Below are 17,221 nucleotides of genomic sequence, written 5' to 3'. Positions count from 1 at the left end.
TTAAAGTTGCAATAATCCTTAACTATTTCAAGACTAGAACAGTGACTTGTATATTTTGAGAAAATGCGGAATAGAGTTAGCAGAATGTTAGACAAGGGACCACTTCAGCTGGCCTTTAAAACTTGTCATGAAAAATTTTCGACTTTTTCATTTAGGTAAACACTTGAGAGAGAGAGAGAGAGAGAGAGAGAGAGCTTGTTAAGTTCATATTGCTAAATTTGGGCATACCTGTTTCACTTTCATGTGAAGATGAGATTAAAATGGTTATGGATAATGAAGATGAAATACCATAGACTGGTCTTCCCATCACACCCAGAGTAGCACAAAGATGGGTTGGTGAATACTGCATTATGAAAAATCATCTGATAGAAGTGCCCATTGACAAGCATAGTGAAATAGTGACACATCAGTAAAATGATAGTATGATGGGGATAATCAGATATAGGTTTAGAAATTTTGTTGCAGGTTAGGAGGTAAATGAAATCAATTCGTAAGATTCTGTGTCCAGTAATAACCTTTAATGGGCATACAGTTTTCTAATTTTCTAAATAACAACATTGTCATTTTCTGAATAGTATATGTCTAGCCAATATAATTTCTTAGTTTATTACACGAATGTCCCATTTGGTAAGATTACTATGTTGAAATTTTTAATGAAATAGTTCATAAATAATTTGATAGTAATCAAGTTTCACATATATTCCATCATATTTATTACTAAACCTCTTTATTAAGTTCAGTTTCTTTCCATAGGATGGGTTTTACAGTTGCGTCCAGGCCCATCACTGTTGGGAAAGGCTGTGAGTGTGTTCACCAACCACCCTGAAGATATTGAAGAGGGCTTCACTCGTACCCGTTATAGACGCCTTCAGTGGAAGAGTGACTCACGCAATAAGGGTGATGATACAGCACTGTATGTTGAAGTCATTATCATAATGGCTGGATCCTTCCATTACTACTTCACCTATGAAGATGGGTATGGTCTTATTTTGTTTGCATTTGATTATATGGTTTTGAAATATTTTGCATAGATATATTATATAAGCTTTAATATTTCAGTGAATCAGTATTCCCTATCTTATCCCATAATACCATGTAAGGTGTCTTAATCAGTTTTGGGTATATATCCATTTCATTGCATATTTCTAAACATTTCTATATGCAAGCACTTGACCACATACTTCCTCAGTCTGTCTTTCCTCTCTCTTGGTCTTTCTCCTCTTTCTCCTCTTTTTTATGTATACTAGTCCTCCTTTCCATATGTGTACTAGTCATCCTGTACGTATGTGTATTAGTCTCCCTTTCCACTCTACACTTTCCTGTTGCCTGACATTATATTTGTAGAAGAACATTTTCTGATTCCTTATCCCAGTATTAGGATATGCAGTAACACAGTGGGTATTTATGTTTTTTTTTTTTTTATTTCCCATATACTGTTGCATGCAAACATATCAGAGTTAGTTGGAATATGTCTTGCAAGAAACTGCCTTACCTGTGCACTGATTTTACGTGTTAGAATAATCAGAGTCCTGGTGATATGCTTTTCATGACACACTTTCAGATTCTGTAACACCTGTTCTATCTTTCTTAAAAGTAAAATTCCCTGCCTTTCCAGTCCCTCACCTTTTAAGTGAATCTCTCATATGAACTCCTTTATATCAGATATCACCACCTTTTTCTTGTTTGCACTGAGGTTGAGAATTGTCTCTGATGCATTTCCAAGTACCTAAAGTGTGTATATCTTGTTCATCTATCTCATTTATTGACAGTGTTTGCATACATCATTTCCTTCCATTCCCTTATATCTTTTTCCAGTCTTACTCCTGTACTTGAAGGCTTTTCTTTCTGTTAGTTAAAGACATTCCATAGTATGTTTCTGTTAGTTCTGTCTATTTGCTTTGTCCAAGGTAATAATTGTTTGTTTTTCTATATACTCGTGTGTAGTCCGAGATTTTAAGACCAAATTTTTAGCCAAAAAATTAGTGTGTTGACCTGTGCATGGGTTTTGTTAGGTTGAAATATGTGCACGATGGGAAGGTCTAGGAGCAGCTTTAAGCTTCAGACATGAAAATTGTTTACCAGTTACTGCTAGTGAACAATAGAAACATAAAATAAGAATATGTACCAATTAGTGATTAAAAGTACTGTAACATTATATTATACACAGACTTGACATATTTCTGGAAAATAAGAAGCAAGACAATAAGAGTAGAAACATTTCAACGTATGGTAATATTAAAGGCCAATACAAAGGCAAAGCTTCCCTTACCAGGGCTCTGCCATATCAGCTAGATGGTACGTGTTTTTTAAGTTGTTTTCAGGTAAACAGCTGTTACATCACAAGTATATTTTATCTTAACTGTGCCTGAATGAAATGATTCTCAAAAATATATAGTAGTTTTGCTGAAACATGATGTATTTCTGTGTAAAATAAGATAAGATACAGAATGAAAACAAAAGAACAGAATGAAAACAAAAGACTACCAAACCTTCTGATATTCAAGATATGTTACTTGCTTTTTAATTTTGTTAAAGTACTGTTATATTGCAATGATATTCAATTCATACTGTGCTTGATATGAATCAGTCATGGAAATGTAATATTTTCTGAAATCATGTACGTTTTACTGTGGAAAATGGGATAAAATCATGACAAAAACAATTGGCTTTCACTTTCTTTCGTTGTTCTAAAGAGTTTTTGGATGTTGCCGTAATTGATTGTTGAATGATTTTCAGTTGAAATAATCTGTTGTATTACAATAATATTCTATCCTGATTGACTAGAATAAATACTTAAATGGAAATATACAATGATTTTGCTGAAACTACCTGTGTTTCAGTGGAAAATGCCGTAATAATAAAAGGTAAACAATTTGCCTTCAGCGATTGGTGTTTCAGGCTCAGTGAACCTCACTTTACAGGACAGTAGATTGTTTCATAGTGAGGATTTTCTGAAATGAGATAACTGTGTAATCTACTTAGAGAAATTATGTTTGAAATTCATCTTGTATAAAATCATATTGATGTATACTTTACATTGTATTGCACGTAACTAGAAAAGACACTGAATTTTTTTTTTGTTTTCCTATAGTGAGGATCGTGAAAAGGCTCAGGGATCAGGCTTCTTCCTCGTGGATCCAACACTGTTAGTCGGCACCAGCAATGAAGTTCTGAATCAGGACTGTGTTCAGTGTCAAACAGTGCTATCTAAGTGCTTAGGACCTTTTCCTGATTGGGAACAGAGACTGCAAGTTGGTTATGAAACAGGTTACAATTTGATCCACTTCACACCAATCCAGGTATTATATACTGCAAAGAATTTGCAGTATCTTTCTGTTTTGTGTGTTTGTTTCCAGATATTCAGTAATATATGAAAATATGCAAAAGAACTCTGCACTTGGATTAATTGATAATGCATGTGTACAGCTTTAAATTTTTTAGCTGTGGATTATTAACTTACATGTTGTTTGATGGTGTAATATTTCTTAAATAATTTGAAGAGATTAAGAAGACTTTTGTATATATTTACATAGTGATTTTGATTATGATAATTCATTATACATGCTGCTTACATATTTGCAGGAGCTTGGAGATTCAAATTCATCATACTCCCTGAAGGACCAGCATAGTCTCAACACAGAATTCCACACTCCTGATCATGAATATACCTTTGATGATGTTGAAACCCTTGTGAAAAAGATGAAGGATGAGTGGAAGGTAGGATCATACGAGTTTTTGGGGCATAAAATGTAATTTTGTTTATGTTGGTTTTCTTAACGAAAATATGATTTTCTTGAGGTTAGTTTCTTTTGACATTTTGTAAAAGAGTATTATTATTATCTTATTTTTTTTTTTTTTTTTTTTTTTTTTTTGCTGTCTCCTGCGTTTGCGAGGTAGCGCAAGGAAACAGACGAAAGAAATGGCCCAACCCACCCCCATACACATGTATATACATACGTCCACACACGCAAATATATATACCTACACAGCTTTCCATGGTTTACCCCAGACGCTTCACATGCCCTGATTCAATCCACTGACAGCACGTCAACCCCGGTATACCACATCGATCCAATTCACTCTATTCCTTGCCCTCCTTTCACCCTCCTGCATTGTTATACTTGAATGCCATGTCCCACATTAGTGAGGTAGCACCAGGAAACATATGAAGAAAGACCCATCCCCTGTCACATATGCACACACACACACACACACACACACACACACATATTTTTTTTCATACATATTCACCATTTCCCGCATTAGCTGGGTAGTGCTGAGAACAGAGGACTGAGCCTTAGAGGGAATATCCTCACTTGGCCCCTGATGGCAAAATGGGAGGAGCATCTGGCATTAGCATTAGGTAGAAGTAATGGGTTGAAACATTAGGCAGGAACATGTGGTAGACACATTTGGTATTAGTCAGTCGGAACAGTAGGTAAGAGCTGCTGAAAACACTGTGCTAGAGTTGGCCTCTGCCAGTGGCCTGTGAAGGGTGAGGCACTGTAGGCTAAGAAGCAGTACTGGAGTTTCACCGGTTGTGGAAACTTTGTCACTTTGGCCACCCCCTTAATGGAATTCCTAGAGGGAATGGTCATCAGAGATATATATAGATAGATCTCTTTTTTGTGGCCATTATACATTTTCAGTATTTTCTCTTGGATGGGCCTAGGCAAAGCATCAGCTAATTTATTACTAAAAGTGATGTACGTCCCATTATATGCATTGTTATTGATTACCTGTTGTATCTGCAGAGTAAGAGCATGTAGATAATGTTCTTAACACATTATCATGAAAATAGAGCTGATTATTCCTCTTTTTCATTACTTCATATTTTTCCAGATGTTGAGCCTTACTGATATTGTGCTAAACCATACAGCCAATGATTCCCCTTGGCTTCAAGAACACCCTGAAGCAACATATAACTGTAACAACTCTCCATATCTCCGTCCTGCATACCTCCTTGATCGGGTCCTCCGTCACATGACCCTTGAAGTGATAGAAGGAAAATGGGAACATCAAGGAATTCCAGTGGCCATCAGAGAAGAGAAACATCTTGAGGTAAATGAATTGACAACTAGTATCTCAGAACTCCAGAATACAAAACACAACTTGATTAGCAAGATTTTTAAAATTTGCTGTAAGTCTTGTATATATGCTGATAGTTGTTTTTATCGTTGATTATGCATGCATGTCATTAGGCGTTCTGTTCAAATACTTTTGTGAGTAAATCTGTTAAGGATTCTGATTTTTTTTTAATCTGATACAGGCCATAAAGAATGCACTGCACAGCCACTTTCTACCTCAAGTGAAGCTTCATGAGTTCTACTTATTGGACATAGATAGAATTGTTGAAGAGTATCATCGAAGGATATCTGGACCAGTCCCCTCTACTAAGAAATATAAAGATGAGATTTCCAAAGAAGATTTGGTGATCATCCAAGATCCACAGTATGGAAGAAAGACTTGTACAATCGATATGAATATTGCTGTGAGACTCTACAACTTGCCCAGGTATTACATACTGCACTGCATATTTCTGAAGCATTATTTCTTTCTAATAGTATTTTTATTCAAATTTTAATGCTCAAAATGTTGCATATACAGTAAATACTATGAGCTAATGTTTCATTTTCCTGTAGGAAAAGCCTCTGTAGCGTAGTTACGAAACTTAGTAGAAAATGTTAGGCTGAAGTTTTAGAGGCTTCATTGTATTGCAATGACCTCTTTACAGTGGAGTTGTTATCCCTGTCCTTATGAAAGAAAATTGAATTTTTTGTTGTTGCTTGTGTAGATTTGTGGTAATGCTTTCTTGTATTTTTATAGTGAGTCAAAAGCGAAGACCCTCCAGGGTATTGGGTAAGTTTTGTGTGAGATTCAGGGAGTTGGTTTGAGGTGAATCACATGCTTACGGGAATTAGCAGCAGTAATTCACTGATTGGCATAGTTTATAACATTTCATTTTCCTGCAAAGTTGTTTTGGGATTAACCGAGGTGTCCGTGGTGTTTGTGTTTGGAGGAGTATCCATATAATTTTTTGTAATAACCTAGTTTAAGGCTTTTTTATTTATTATTAAACTGCTCACTTGTGCATATGGCATGAGCTGTTGCACTCGTTATTCCTGGCTGTATATTTTATTGCTTATTTTAATGGGATCCCCTTATTAACCGGTTTGGTGAAGATACTTTATGAAGGGTGCGGAATATTGGATGTCATGTCATGTCTGTTATAGCTCTCACAGCAGTAGCATATCCATAATCCTCATAGAATATTTTTGATGGCAGTCTTCTCTACACCCTGGAATATCATAGACCTAACAGCATTGGTTGAAACACCTTTGATGATTTGCCATGCTGCCTTGGCTCTCACATGTATGAAACAAGTGCATCTTTCTTTCACTATGAAAACTGTGTGTAAAGAAAAAGGGATATATTAGCAAATATGCACAGTATAGGAAAATATGTAATAACATATGAAGGTAGGTTGATAATGGTAAGGGAAAACAATAATAGGCAGATAACTTCATGGAGTGGACTCCTGGGGCAGAAAGAGAAGGCAATATTGTGTGATTTCATCAGATCACCAGCATGCAGTTACTGTATGAGCAAGAATTCATCTTTAGTGAGGCCATACCATCATTAATGAATGGAAAGGAGTACAGTGTCGGCAAGGACTCTCTTGCTCCAAAGGTGTCTGTCTTTTCCTTGATCCTGTATGGAGTTGCAGTTTTGCAGCTGCAGAAACATCATGAAATGGGTCCTGGGATTGTTTATTGTTAATTATAATAATAATAGCAAGGGATATGTTGACTTTTACTGGTAGGAGTACTTCAGGAGGCACTGCTCATGAAAAACCTGAGAACTTATCAGTATCACTATATGGTCAACAATCTTTTGAATGGCCCTGTGCAGTTTTGTATTGACAGAGCTGCATCCACATCAAGGCCTTTTTGGCAAAGAAAGAAACATAATACTTTGAGGTGGTTTGGGCACGTAGAAAGAATGCATGATGGGGAGTATACAGAGAGTGCATGATAGCATGATTAAAGAGGTTTGTGTAAGAGAAAGACCCTTGAGACATGGGGAAATAGTGTGAAAGAGTACTGGAGGGAGAGAAATGGTGGGAAAATGCATGGAATTGTTTATGCAATGGAGGCATGTAAGGACTGTGATAAGTTGAGACTCTTTTGTTGTGGGCATCCTTGATGGAAGATGTCATTTGTGTTACAGGATCTGGAGAGCCTAGTCTGGCTGGTCATTATGGCTGATAGTATTAGTTGTGAGGGAGAAGATGAAATTATAAGGATAAGTCATAAATAAAATGTGGAAGTTGAAAGGGCTCACAAGTAAGAAGAAAAAGAAAACTCTTAGGAAAATACTCTTGGATGGATGTTGTTACTTTAAAAATGATCTGTGAAAGGAGTTTGATTTTTCTTTGGTATATGGAATGTCATTGAGAGGTAACAATTATTGAAGAGGGTGTATGGTTATAATTATGATACTATACAGAATGCAGATGTAAGTGCATAGCAAAAATAAATTAGTTTAGAGTAGTTTATGAGTAGAATTATTTATTAAAGTAGGTAGAACAAAGTGGTAAGAAAATGTATTGGAAATTCAGGTTTAATGAAGAAGGATATTTGAAGATTAAAACTGTATTGGAAAAAACAATTGAGAGAGTATGGTATAATAGATCAAGTGATCAAAAGACAAGATGATAAAAGAAAACTAGAATTTGAGGGGAAGGATATTGATGGGGTATTGTGCGTGAATCCAAAGGGATGATTACGAATGCAGTTAATTCTGAAGAGAAGTAAATGAGCATTTTGAACAAGTTCAGCATTTCCTAGTAAAGTTTTTCTTGTACCATGGCTCTAACAAGATAATTGATTTTTATTTTATTTTTGCATTGTCTTATTCTGCCTTGGGCAGGTTGGTTCCTCTTAACTCTAACTCATGCTTAATAGAAATGAGAAAGGTTGGTGATGGACTAAACATAAGAACTAAAAGAACTAAACAATTGAATTGTTTGACAAGAATCAGTATCATATTGGTTAAAAACTCATTTTTTTCTGCCAAACAGGTTTTGTTCAAGTTTTTCTTGTAATGAGAGATAAGTTAAAATCAGAGCATATGAACTCAAATGCAATAGAAAATGGTTGATTTCACTTTATTTTATTAATGAAATTATGCATACAGGTAGTATATAGCATAGTTAAAGAATATGATTGGTGTTACTTAAATTAAAATGTATAGGTATAATGAAGTTCATATTTTTACTAGAATTTTCATTTTTAGACCTGAAGCCCATGATGAGGAAGATCGCATTGTACGTTGTTGTGCAGAACTGCGTCATCATCTTGAGAATCTTAATGAGCAACGTACAAGCGAGATTCAGGCACACCTCATTAAGGCTGTTGATTGCTGTCTGGGCACTATTCGGTAAGAACAACTACAGAACTGTCTTTTACCTAATACACTCTAAGGTGGAGGTTGATAAGCCTTACCTGGGGAATTGGATGTCCCTACCCTTTTTTTCCATTTTGCAGGGATGGGGGTCCTCTCATATTTGTGTATATGGCTGTATTTACTTAATCCATATAATGGAAATTGAAAATGAATTTATCATAAGAGATAGACTTATTAAGAAGATATCTTTAAAGTTTTACCAGTTATGAATTTTGAAGTTATACACTTACAGAAATGTAAAGGAAATTCTCTGAGAGAATTCTCTAGTATGCTTTTTTGCTATACTGAAGTGATCAAATTCTGAAGAGGAAAATACACATTCCAGATACCAGCGATTACAACCTGATGGACCAATGATTGCCGAGGTTTCAGAAGAGAACCCTCTAGTTCCTCCGTAAGTTTCTTAACCTATTCTCAAGGTATTTGTAGTATAGTTGATACATTTATTAGAAATCTTCGAGGGATATATCAACATTATCATTTAAGCAAAATGAGGTTATTTACTTAATCCCATTTTTGTGGTAATTTAGGAGGACCTAAGCTGTACTTTCTGTTGATTGTAAAATAGAAATTTATCCTTGCAAACAGAATATATTTCTTAAATGGAAAATCAAGATCTAAATATATTAATGTAGTTGTAAATGCTCAGAAATGTTTATATTAGGTCTTAGCATTTGTTATTGTATATACATAGACTGAATTAGAATAATATCGATTGATACCATCTTCAGGTACTTCACTCATTATGGCGAGGACACTACCCTGGAGGAAGAAGAGGCATTGATGTTTGGGTCAAAAGCTTGTTTTTTGATGGCTCACAATGGCTGGGTCATTGGAGATGATCCCTTAAAAAATTTTGCGAGAAAGGACTCATACGTTTACTTGAGGAGAGAATTGGTTGCATGGGGTGATAGCGTTAAACTCAGGTATGGAGAGAAGCCAGAAGATAGTCCATATTTGTGGGACCACATGAAACGTTACTGTGAATACACAGCACAGATATTCCATGGTATCCGATTAGACAATTGCCACTCTACACCAATTCATGTTGCTGAGGTAGGTGAAGTTTTAAGGAAAGTTTATAGTAGACATACATGGAGAACTACAGTATATATTATACTTTATTTTCTTACATATATATTATATGTCTTTGCTCTTAATATATACAGTATGTCAGTATTACCTATTTTCTGTGTTTGCTATTAATACATATGTTTGTTATTTTCTGCATATGTGAGGTAACATCAGGAATAGACATCTAAGCCTTAAAGGAATAAATCTGCTTGGCTCCTTCCTCTGTTCTTTCTTTTAGTAAGTAATACAGGAGGGTAGGATGTCCTGTTCCCTGCTTCAAACTCATGGTTCAACTAACCTGCTGAGCCAAATACCCTTGCTGACATCTACATTTACTCGCAACTTTTGCCTTTCACACACACACTCCCAGACTCAAAATCCAGCTTCTAGAGTTTCTCTTTCTACCAGTGCCAGGTTTTCAGCAAACAACAGGGGGAAACAAACATTGCTCATTTATCTCCTGTGTGCCATAAAAGGTGACCAAGAAGGGCAGGAAATCTCTCCTTCAGCAGATACTTTCCGGAGAAGGAACAGAGGAAGGACCAATTGAGGAGATTTTCTTCCACCGCTCAGTCATCTCTTCTTGACAGTACTTTGTTTAGGAAACAGCAAACATGTATGAAAGAAAGAAAGAATTATAGATGTGTGTATTTTTTTCACAGTACATGCTGGATGCAGCAAGGAAAGTTCGACCAGACTTGTATGTTATTGCCGAGCTCTTCACCAATTCTGATTTAACAGACAACATTTTCGTCAATCGCTTAGGGCTCAATTCACTAATTCGAGGTATGGTTAACAAAGTATAGTCATTTGTCAAATGGGAAATGCAACTGTTGAAGAATACTGCCTTGCTTATATAGGTTCCCTTTATCCCACATGATGAAACTATAATTTTTAGTGGTTATTTTCTTTAGTTTCTTATCCAGACTCAACTTACTTGACACTGATGGGTATTCTATTCTGATTTGCTTTTGCTTTGATGTGACTTGTGCTCACCACTAATGGGATTAGCTCTCCAGTTTCTGTTATTTTTGATGACCATAATAAATATTTTATAGACAATCTAATTCCATTGTCTTCAAAATCTTTTATTACCTGAAGTATTTGTCAGCTTTTATATATTCCTCTGAGTGACATAGAACTCTCCTGAGAACCTTCCTCTTTACTAATTCCATGTCCTCTTCTTTGAAAACTGACTCCTTAGCTCTTGATAATCCTGTTATTTTTGCACCATTTCTTTCATACAAGTATGAGTGCCTGAATAAGTTGTTTTTGATCTTTTGATATGTCAGAATTTTATGTACATTTTCATTGATATGTAAGTGCAGACCAAATAGTTAGCCTCTGATAAATTTCCATCTTTTACTTATTCAACCATAGTATCCTTTGGAACTCTTTTTTTTAACTTGGCTATCATGCTTTTATTGTTTTTCATTTTCAGAATATATTTTTTGTGCACAATACCCACTAGGATTAGTATCCTTATATCTCGTCAATCTCTGTATTTAATCTTTCAGATATGTTTCGTTAAACAATTTCTCCCACGAAGTTCATTATTTATGTAAGGCTTTATGGTTGGTTTGTAAAATTCTTCATGTTGTTGTATCATGTTGTTTAAGTGTTAGTATTGGTTAGCAGTGTATTACAGTCCATGTTTAAATTCAGATGAAGGAATTTTAATGTCAAAAAAATTCAGTATATTTACTTTTTTCCTAACAGAAGCCATGTCAGCCCCTAACTCTCATGAAGAGGGTCGGCTTGTTTATCGTTATGGAGGGGAACCTGTTGGTGCTTTCCTATTACCACCAGTTCGGCCTCTGGTGCCGTCCATTGCTCATGCTATTTTCCTGGATCTGACACATGATAACCGCAGTCCAGCAGAGGTGCGCACAGCCTGGGATATGCTGCCATCTACTGCTCTAGTCAGTATGGCCTGTTGTGCATCAGGATCTAACAGGGGATATGATGAGCTCATTCCACATCATGTAAGTATTGAATAGCCAAGTTTATCCATTTAAACCTTAAAGTGTTGCTGAGTTTCAGTATTTTCATGTTCAACCACCATTTAGCCTTGACTTCTGTACACAGCAATGCCAACATTGTCACCTCGTCCCCCAGCTTAACAGCATATACAGGGAGACAGACCCTAACCCTAATATTCAAAATCACTCTCTAATTTATTTTATCTTGAAATGTTAATGTGGCCATTTGCCATTTTTATCATCTGAACAATAGTCTTTTTTATACTGTGCAGTAATGTGGAGACCCAGGGTGGGGAGAACCTATTGGGTTTTTCTAGTATGGTCATCTGCAAATAATTGAGCCTTCTTGATGTTTCTGCCTGCTATTCATTAGTTGAGGGTAACATCTGGGATCTGTACATGCCACCAGTTCATAAAGAAAATATGGACTCTCAAATGTTTCTTGGAAAGTAAAGTATGCAACTAGTGGAAGGTTTGTCTCAGTAGGGTGCCCACAGTTGTTGCAAGAATATTTTTTAAAGGGTACGTAGTAACACAGTGAATTCAATGTACTAATTTTGTCATGGGCAGTAACAGTACTTTTAAAAAATATGGACTGTTTTATGACAAAATAAGTGATTTTGGTTAGTCTTCAACACACTTCTCAGGAGGAAAATAAAATACTTTGTTTCAATGTTCTTAATGTTTAACTTGAGATTTGTATGCAGAGAGACTATGCCATCAGTCAAAACACCAGCATATAGTACCAATTTCAAGAATTCATAGTAGCAAAAAGATGCTAGTTATTCAAAAACCAGTCATGACATCAGTGATGTGGCCAAAATCATATATGATTTAGTTTTACCTTTTATTTAGTAACTAGAGGAGAGGTAATTTGAACTCAACCACATGACATTTTGATTCATAATATTTTAGGAGGTTCATCTCATACACACTCCCATAGTTTTGATTTCCCCACAAGCCCTAGATATACTGTTGTTACCTCCCTTTTGTACCTGAATATTGAAAAACTCCTCAGAATACTTGCATCTTTTCTGGATAATTTGATTTTCATTTTATTTTACAGATTCATGTTGTAGATGAAACGCGTGTGTATATGGCATGGAATGACACAAGCCCAACGAGAGGGGAGGTCAATGAAAAGACTGGTATCATTCAGTGCAAGAAGTTACTGAACAAACTTCACTATGAAATGGGAGCAAATGGATACAATCAGGTACTTATCAACTGAAAAAGTATATTACAGTATATATACTGTATATACCTTGCCTTCATACCCCAGGTTTTCCTTTTATAGGGCCCCAGCTGTGCTCAAGAAGCTGACCATGTTCACTTGGTAGGATCTTATATACTGTACATGAACATGTGCTTAGGAATTATATCACATTTGAATCAATATATACATAGGTGTTCCTGGGTCTTGATTGTGCAGGGTTTGGCATAGCAGACAACTTTTGATCCACTGGACCAAATGGTATGCAGCTCACATGGATGTTCCTTTCATTTGGTGGGAGATAAATGAGTGCCAAGTTTAGCCGAGGTAAAGCATCACAGCTGTGACAGGCTTATCTAGCCAGCAGCCTGTATCTTGGCTTGAGTCACCTCAGGAGTGTCCATGCATGGAGACATGACCCTCCTTAATGTGTTTCATCACTTCAATTTTTTTCTTATATTCACAGGGAGTACCACCTTTGACTTGATTCTTAGGGTTGTGTAGCCTTAGTGAAATGAATGAATATTAGTCATAAAATGGAGTATTTCCCAAGTATTTAAGTAAATTCTTCATGTGCTGCTTCCCCCTTTTTTATATATAATTTTCTCATCTTTCTTAACCTTAGCAGGGCAGTATCTGAAACATACAGTTCTGTAGAAAAATTTCCAGCTTTGCTTCTTCTTTTTTGACTTTTAAGAGTAATATTAAAGAGGAGTAAGATTTTCAGACCCTGCTTGCACCCTTTCGAGTTGTTCTGTACAACACACACAAGATATCAGGGTAGTACAATATTTTTTCTCTCTTATCTCCATGGGTGATATATATACATATCGCATCTTTTCCCCAATTTTTCCTTTCCCTCTTGCTGGAAGCTACACATTGTATTGTTGTTGACATTCAGACTACAGTTGCCTTTTGTGTACATTTTGTTCTTAACTGTATTTCTTTACATAATCCTACCTACTGTTTGTTCATTATAAGGGAACTTTAAGATTCAGTGTTAAACTGAATTTTGATACCTTTCTTTACAGGTGTTTGTGGATCAGGTAACTGAGCACATTGTGACTGTAACACGCCACAATCCAGTTACTCACCAGAGTGTTGTGTTGGTAGCCTACACTTCCTTCCGTCCTCCGTCACAAGTGCGTGACTCGGTCATCCGTCCTTTGAAGGTGCAGGGCCGTTTGGAAGAGATTATTTTTGAAATGCAGGTGAAAGGAAAGAAAGCAGGGTAAGTTTTCAGTAAATTAGTTGCAAAATGTGCAGAATGAGAGGGGTTAGGTGAGCTAACTTGTGCTAAAACATATAAAACATAAAAAGGGGTTGCCATACGTTGCCCTAAAGGAATGCAGTCCCTTTGGGTACTTATAACTAATCATTTTTGACTGGTATTATAAAATATTGGCCTTTTTCAGTAGTTTCCAAGCCATTCCTTTTGTAAACCAGCAGCCAGCCCATAGCTTTTTCCTAGTCTGGTGTCAGTATCATAAGAGAAAAACCATTGAGGACCACACGATACTTTTTATAACTGCTTGCCTTTCTTACCTTAGCATAGCAGCATAAGAAACCGACAACAAATCCTTCAAATAACAAGTCCTCACTTGGGTTTTCTTACCTGTAGAAAATAATGATACAGGATGGGAGGATTTCCAAACTCCTGCAAGCACCCTCACTTATGCAGGATATATTTGGGCAATATTCTTTCTTCACTATCCCTATGGAAAACACTTTTGTATCATAATATAAAAAGTGTTGTTTCAATGAGAATTGAATATTATCAATAATTCTGGCTTAAAATGAAGTTGATAATGGTGACAAGTGAAAGTAGCTTAAGAAGGAAAGCATGTTGTAAAGCACTGATGTTATATTAGAAGCAAGTGCCCATTTGTTTGTGGAAATCACTGGTAGTGCGAGGATAAAAATTGAATTTCGAAGCCAAAATACAAAAAAGATAAAACGCTGTACCAAAAATGTACGGTAGAGCTTTGTATTGTATCTTTCTAACTTGAAGGAAAACTATCCACAATAATTTTTCATTATATTATCCTTATCCACATATCTTATTATCCATATCTACAAATCACCTTTCAACATTTTATCCTCGTGTATCAAATTCAGAGAAACATGGTTTTCAAGGTTTAATGTGAAAAGTTGACTGTGAAACAGTTTACATTGGGTTATAGTTTCCCAAAGGCAATACAAATGCCCAGCTGACACTGTTATAATTTTAAATGAACTTATTACTGCTGATTGCCTCTGTGGAAATCTTATCTCATTCATCATTTTCATTACAGCATCACATTATTTGTTTTCAGCAATGTGATCTTTGTTTCCAAGACTTGAAAGTAATGTTAAAACAGAATTTTGATTTAGAAGTAGTAGCAAAGGAAAGTAGATCATGGAAGGATGATAAATTCTCATAAGGAACCTCATTGCAGGTAGAGACAGGATTAATTTCAATGTGTTATGTGGACTCTTACAAAGTTTATGTGTGCTTGACTTGCACACTTACACTTAGCAGAAAGACTTCCTGTAGAGCATTAGGAGCTGAGATACAGTTAATTGCAGTGAACCATTGTTTCACAGTATTTACCAATTTGCTTGTTAAAGGATGGAAAGCATGATGAAGGTTACACATGTAATTTTAGGGTTAAAAGGTAATATCTTTTTAACTTTTAACAGTGATGAGGACAAACCCTGCCCCGGATTCTTCACAGATGATTCAGAGTTCATTAATGGACTAACTGGATTTACTGTAGAAGTGAAGGAGCATCTCTCTCCTGGTCAATCAACTTTTGTTAAGGTCACATCCGGTAGCGATTCTGAAACCACTGAGTGTGAATATACACCCAGCTTCACTCCAGGTTCTGTCATTGCTTTTAGGTAAATTGGAATTTACTTGCCAGTTTATTCAATTATAAAAATGGAGCAGTGTGTATGTGAAGTATAATTGCTTTTATCAATCCTGCAGTACATGTGTATATTAAGTAATTGTTGCTTTTATGATCCCTGCAAGATAATCAGTCAAAATGATATTTTTGTAATAAAGTTTTGTTAAAGGAACTTCCTTGTGTATTTTCAGACTAAGTCTGTTACCTCGTGCTCAGTCAGCTGTCAATAAGATCCGTGGCACATTGTCTGAGTTTGGATACAAGGTAAGCAAAACACTAACTTTTTAAAATACATGATGTAAAAAAAAGAGGAATACCATGGTAGAAGGAAAATTTGTGGAGAGATATTGGAAGGGAAAGCTGAAACTTCCATCTAAAGTAATGAATGGATACACCAATAAAAGGTGATGAATGGAGTGTTGAATATAACTTTGTAAGATATAAATTCTCCAATGTAAAAATAAAAATGATTGTCAGTATGAGTAAATACAGAGCAAATTTGGATCTCAAAAGGATGATTGAAGCTACTGTGGAAAGTAGCAAACCCTTAGTAAGGTATCTGTGTGATAAGTGGGATGTATGAAAGATTTATTAGGACAAGGACAAAGGATGGTGAGAGTACTAAAAAACCGACTGGAGATGATGATATAGACTGAAAAATTGATAATGTAGGATTAGAGGTCTGGAGAGTGAAGTCATGGGGAAAAGGAGGTAAGAACAGTAATGTAACTAAATATGGAAAACAGGTATAGATGGAATGGTAACACTTGATAGATGGAAAGTGTGTACAGCAGCATGTAATTATGAGTGCTTGTATATTTCAGCCCCATAATCCCAATAAAAGAACCTTCAGCATTTAGTCTGCCACATCTCCCAGGTGTTCTCCGAGTTCTTAGAGAGAAGAGAAATGGAAGGTTTAATGGCTAGGCTAGTAGTGGGCAGTTGAGGATTTAATGTGTTATCTTTATAGGGCTGATTACAGCATATGCAGGGTATGCTTTGTCTTTGTATGCTTGTAGTGATGGGTTATGGCATGTTTGGATCTCAGGCTTGATAGAAAGACGGTGTCTTGGTAGTATAGATTTAGAGGGGGTTTATTTTGGGAGTTAGTGTGTTGAGAATTGTTATGGGACAACTGTTATGTGTTTGATAGGTGAATGTGTTTTTGTACTAATGTTGCTTGGTGGATGGAGGATTTTGTTGTTTAGGTGATTAAAAATGTAGGGCTGCAGTTTATTTTAAATTTCTTGATGGTGATTGGCAGAGATGGATGGGCTTAAGTTACAAGTAAGTTGTCTTAGAATTGCTGGTTGAGATGCCTTAGAGAGCATGTTGAAGTTTACTGCAGGAAGATAAAACTGTCTTTTCCATCTAGTCTTTGTTTCATAGAGATGTATTATGATTATGAGGTTCATTACAACATGCATGTTTCTAAGATGAGAGTAAAAACCTTTAGCTACAATGACTTTATCTCACAGTGAATATTTAACTTGTATCTTATACCTGATTTTAATTATAGTTTGTGCATAATCTCACTCTAAATTGATAAACATGGTTTAAAATGGTCCTATCATTCCATGCTTAACAAGGAT

The 17,221-nt window shown here is 35.8% G+C and overlaps 1 protein-coding gene across 2 annotated transcripts in view; it reads left to right on the top strand.

Moving 5' to 3' along the window:
* The window catches only part of LOC139746820 (glycogen debranching enzyme), a 73,296-nt gene that overhangs the window by 45,081 nt on the left and 10,994 nt on the right, over positions 1-17,221 (top strand). Inside the window, exons 5-19 of one of the 2 annotated variants that reach the window (XM_071658397.1) lie at positions 754-976; positions 3,092-3,299; positions 3,583-3,717; positions 4,843-5,061; positions 5,270-5,514; positions 5,827-5,859; positions 8,299-8,442; positions 8,795-8,863; positions 9,201-9,525; positions 10,206-10,329; positions 11,263-11,528; positions 12,592-12,741; positions 13,770-13,969; positions 15,421-15,621; positions 15,821-15,893. In XM_071658397.1, the coding sequence (XP_071514498.1) occupies positions 754-976; positions 3,092-3,299; positions 3,583-3,717; positions 4,843-5,061; positions 5,270-5,514; positions 5,827-5,859; positions 8,299-8,442; positions 8,795-8,863; positions 9,201-9,525; positions 10,206-10,329; positions 11,263-11,528; positions 12,592-12,741; positions 13,770-13,969; positions 15,421-15,621; positions 15,821-15,893 (2,615 nt within the window). The remainder of the gene's footprint in view (positions 1-753; positions 977-3,091; positions 3,300-3,582; positions 3,718-4,842; positions 5,062-5,269; positions 5,515-5,826; positions 5,860-8,298; positions 8,443-8,794; positions 8,864-9,200; positions 9,526-10,205; positions 10,330-11,262; positions 11,529-12,591; positions 12,742-13,769; positions 13,970-15,420; positions 15,622-15,820; positions 15,894-17,221) is intronic. The other variant, XM_071658398.1, reaches the window with a different exon arrangement.

The sequence above is a fragment of the Panulirus ornatus genome, chromosome 66 (genome assembly GCF_036320965.1).
Source record: "Panulirus ornatus isolate Po-2019 chromosome 66, ASM3632096v1, whole genome shotgun sequence".
NCBI lineage: Eukaryota > Metazoa > Arthropoda > Malacostraca > Decapoda > Palinuridae > Panulirus > Panulirus ornatus.
This window is presented reverse-complemented; position numbering and strand designations above follow the sequence as displayed.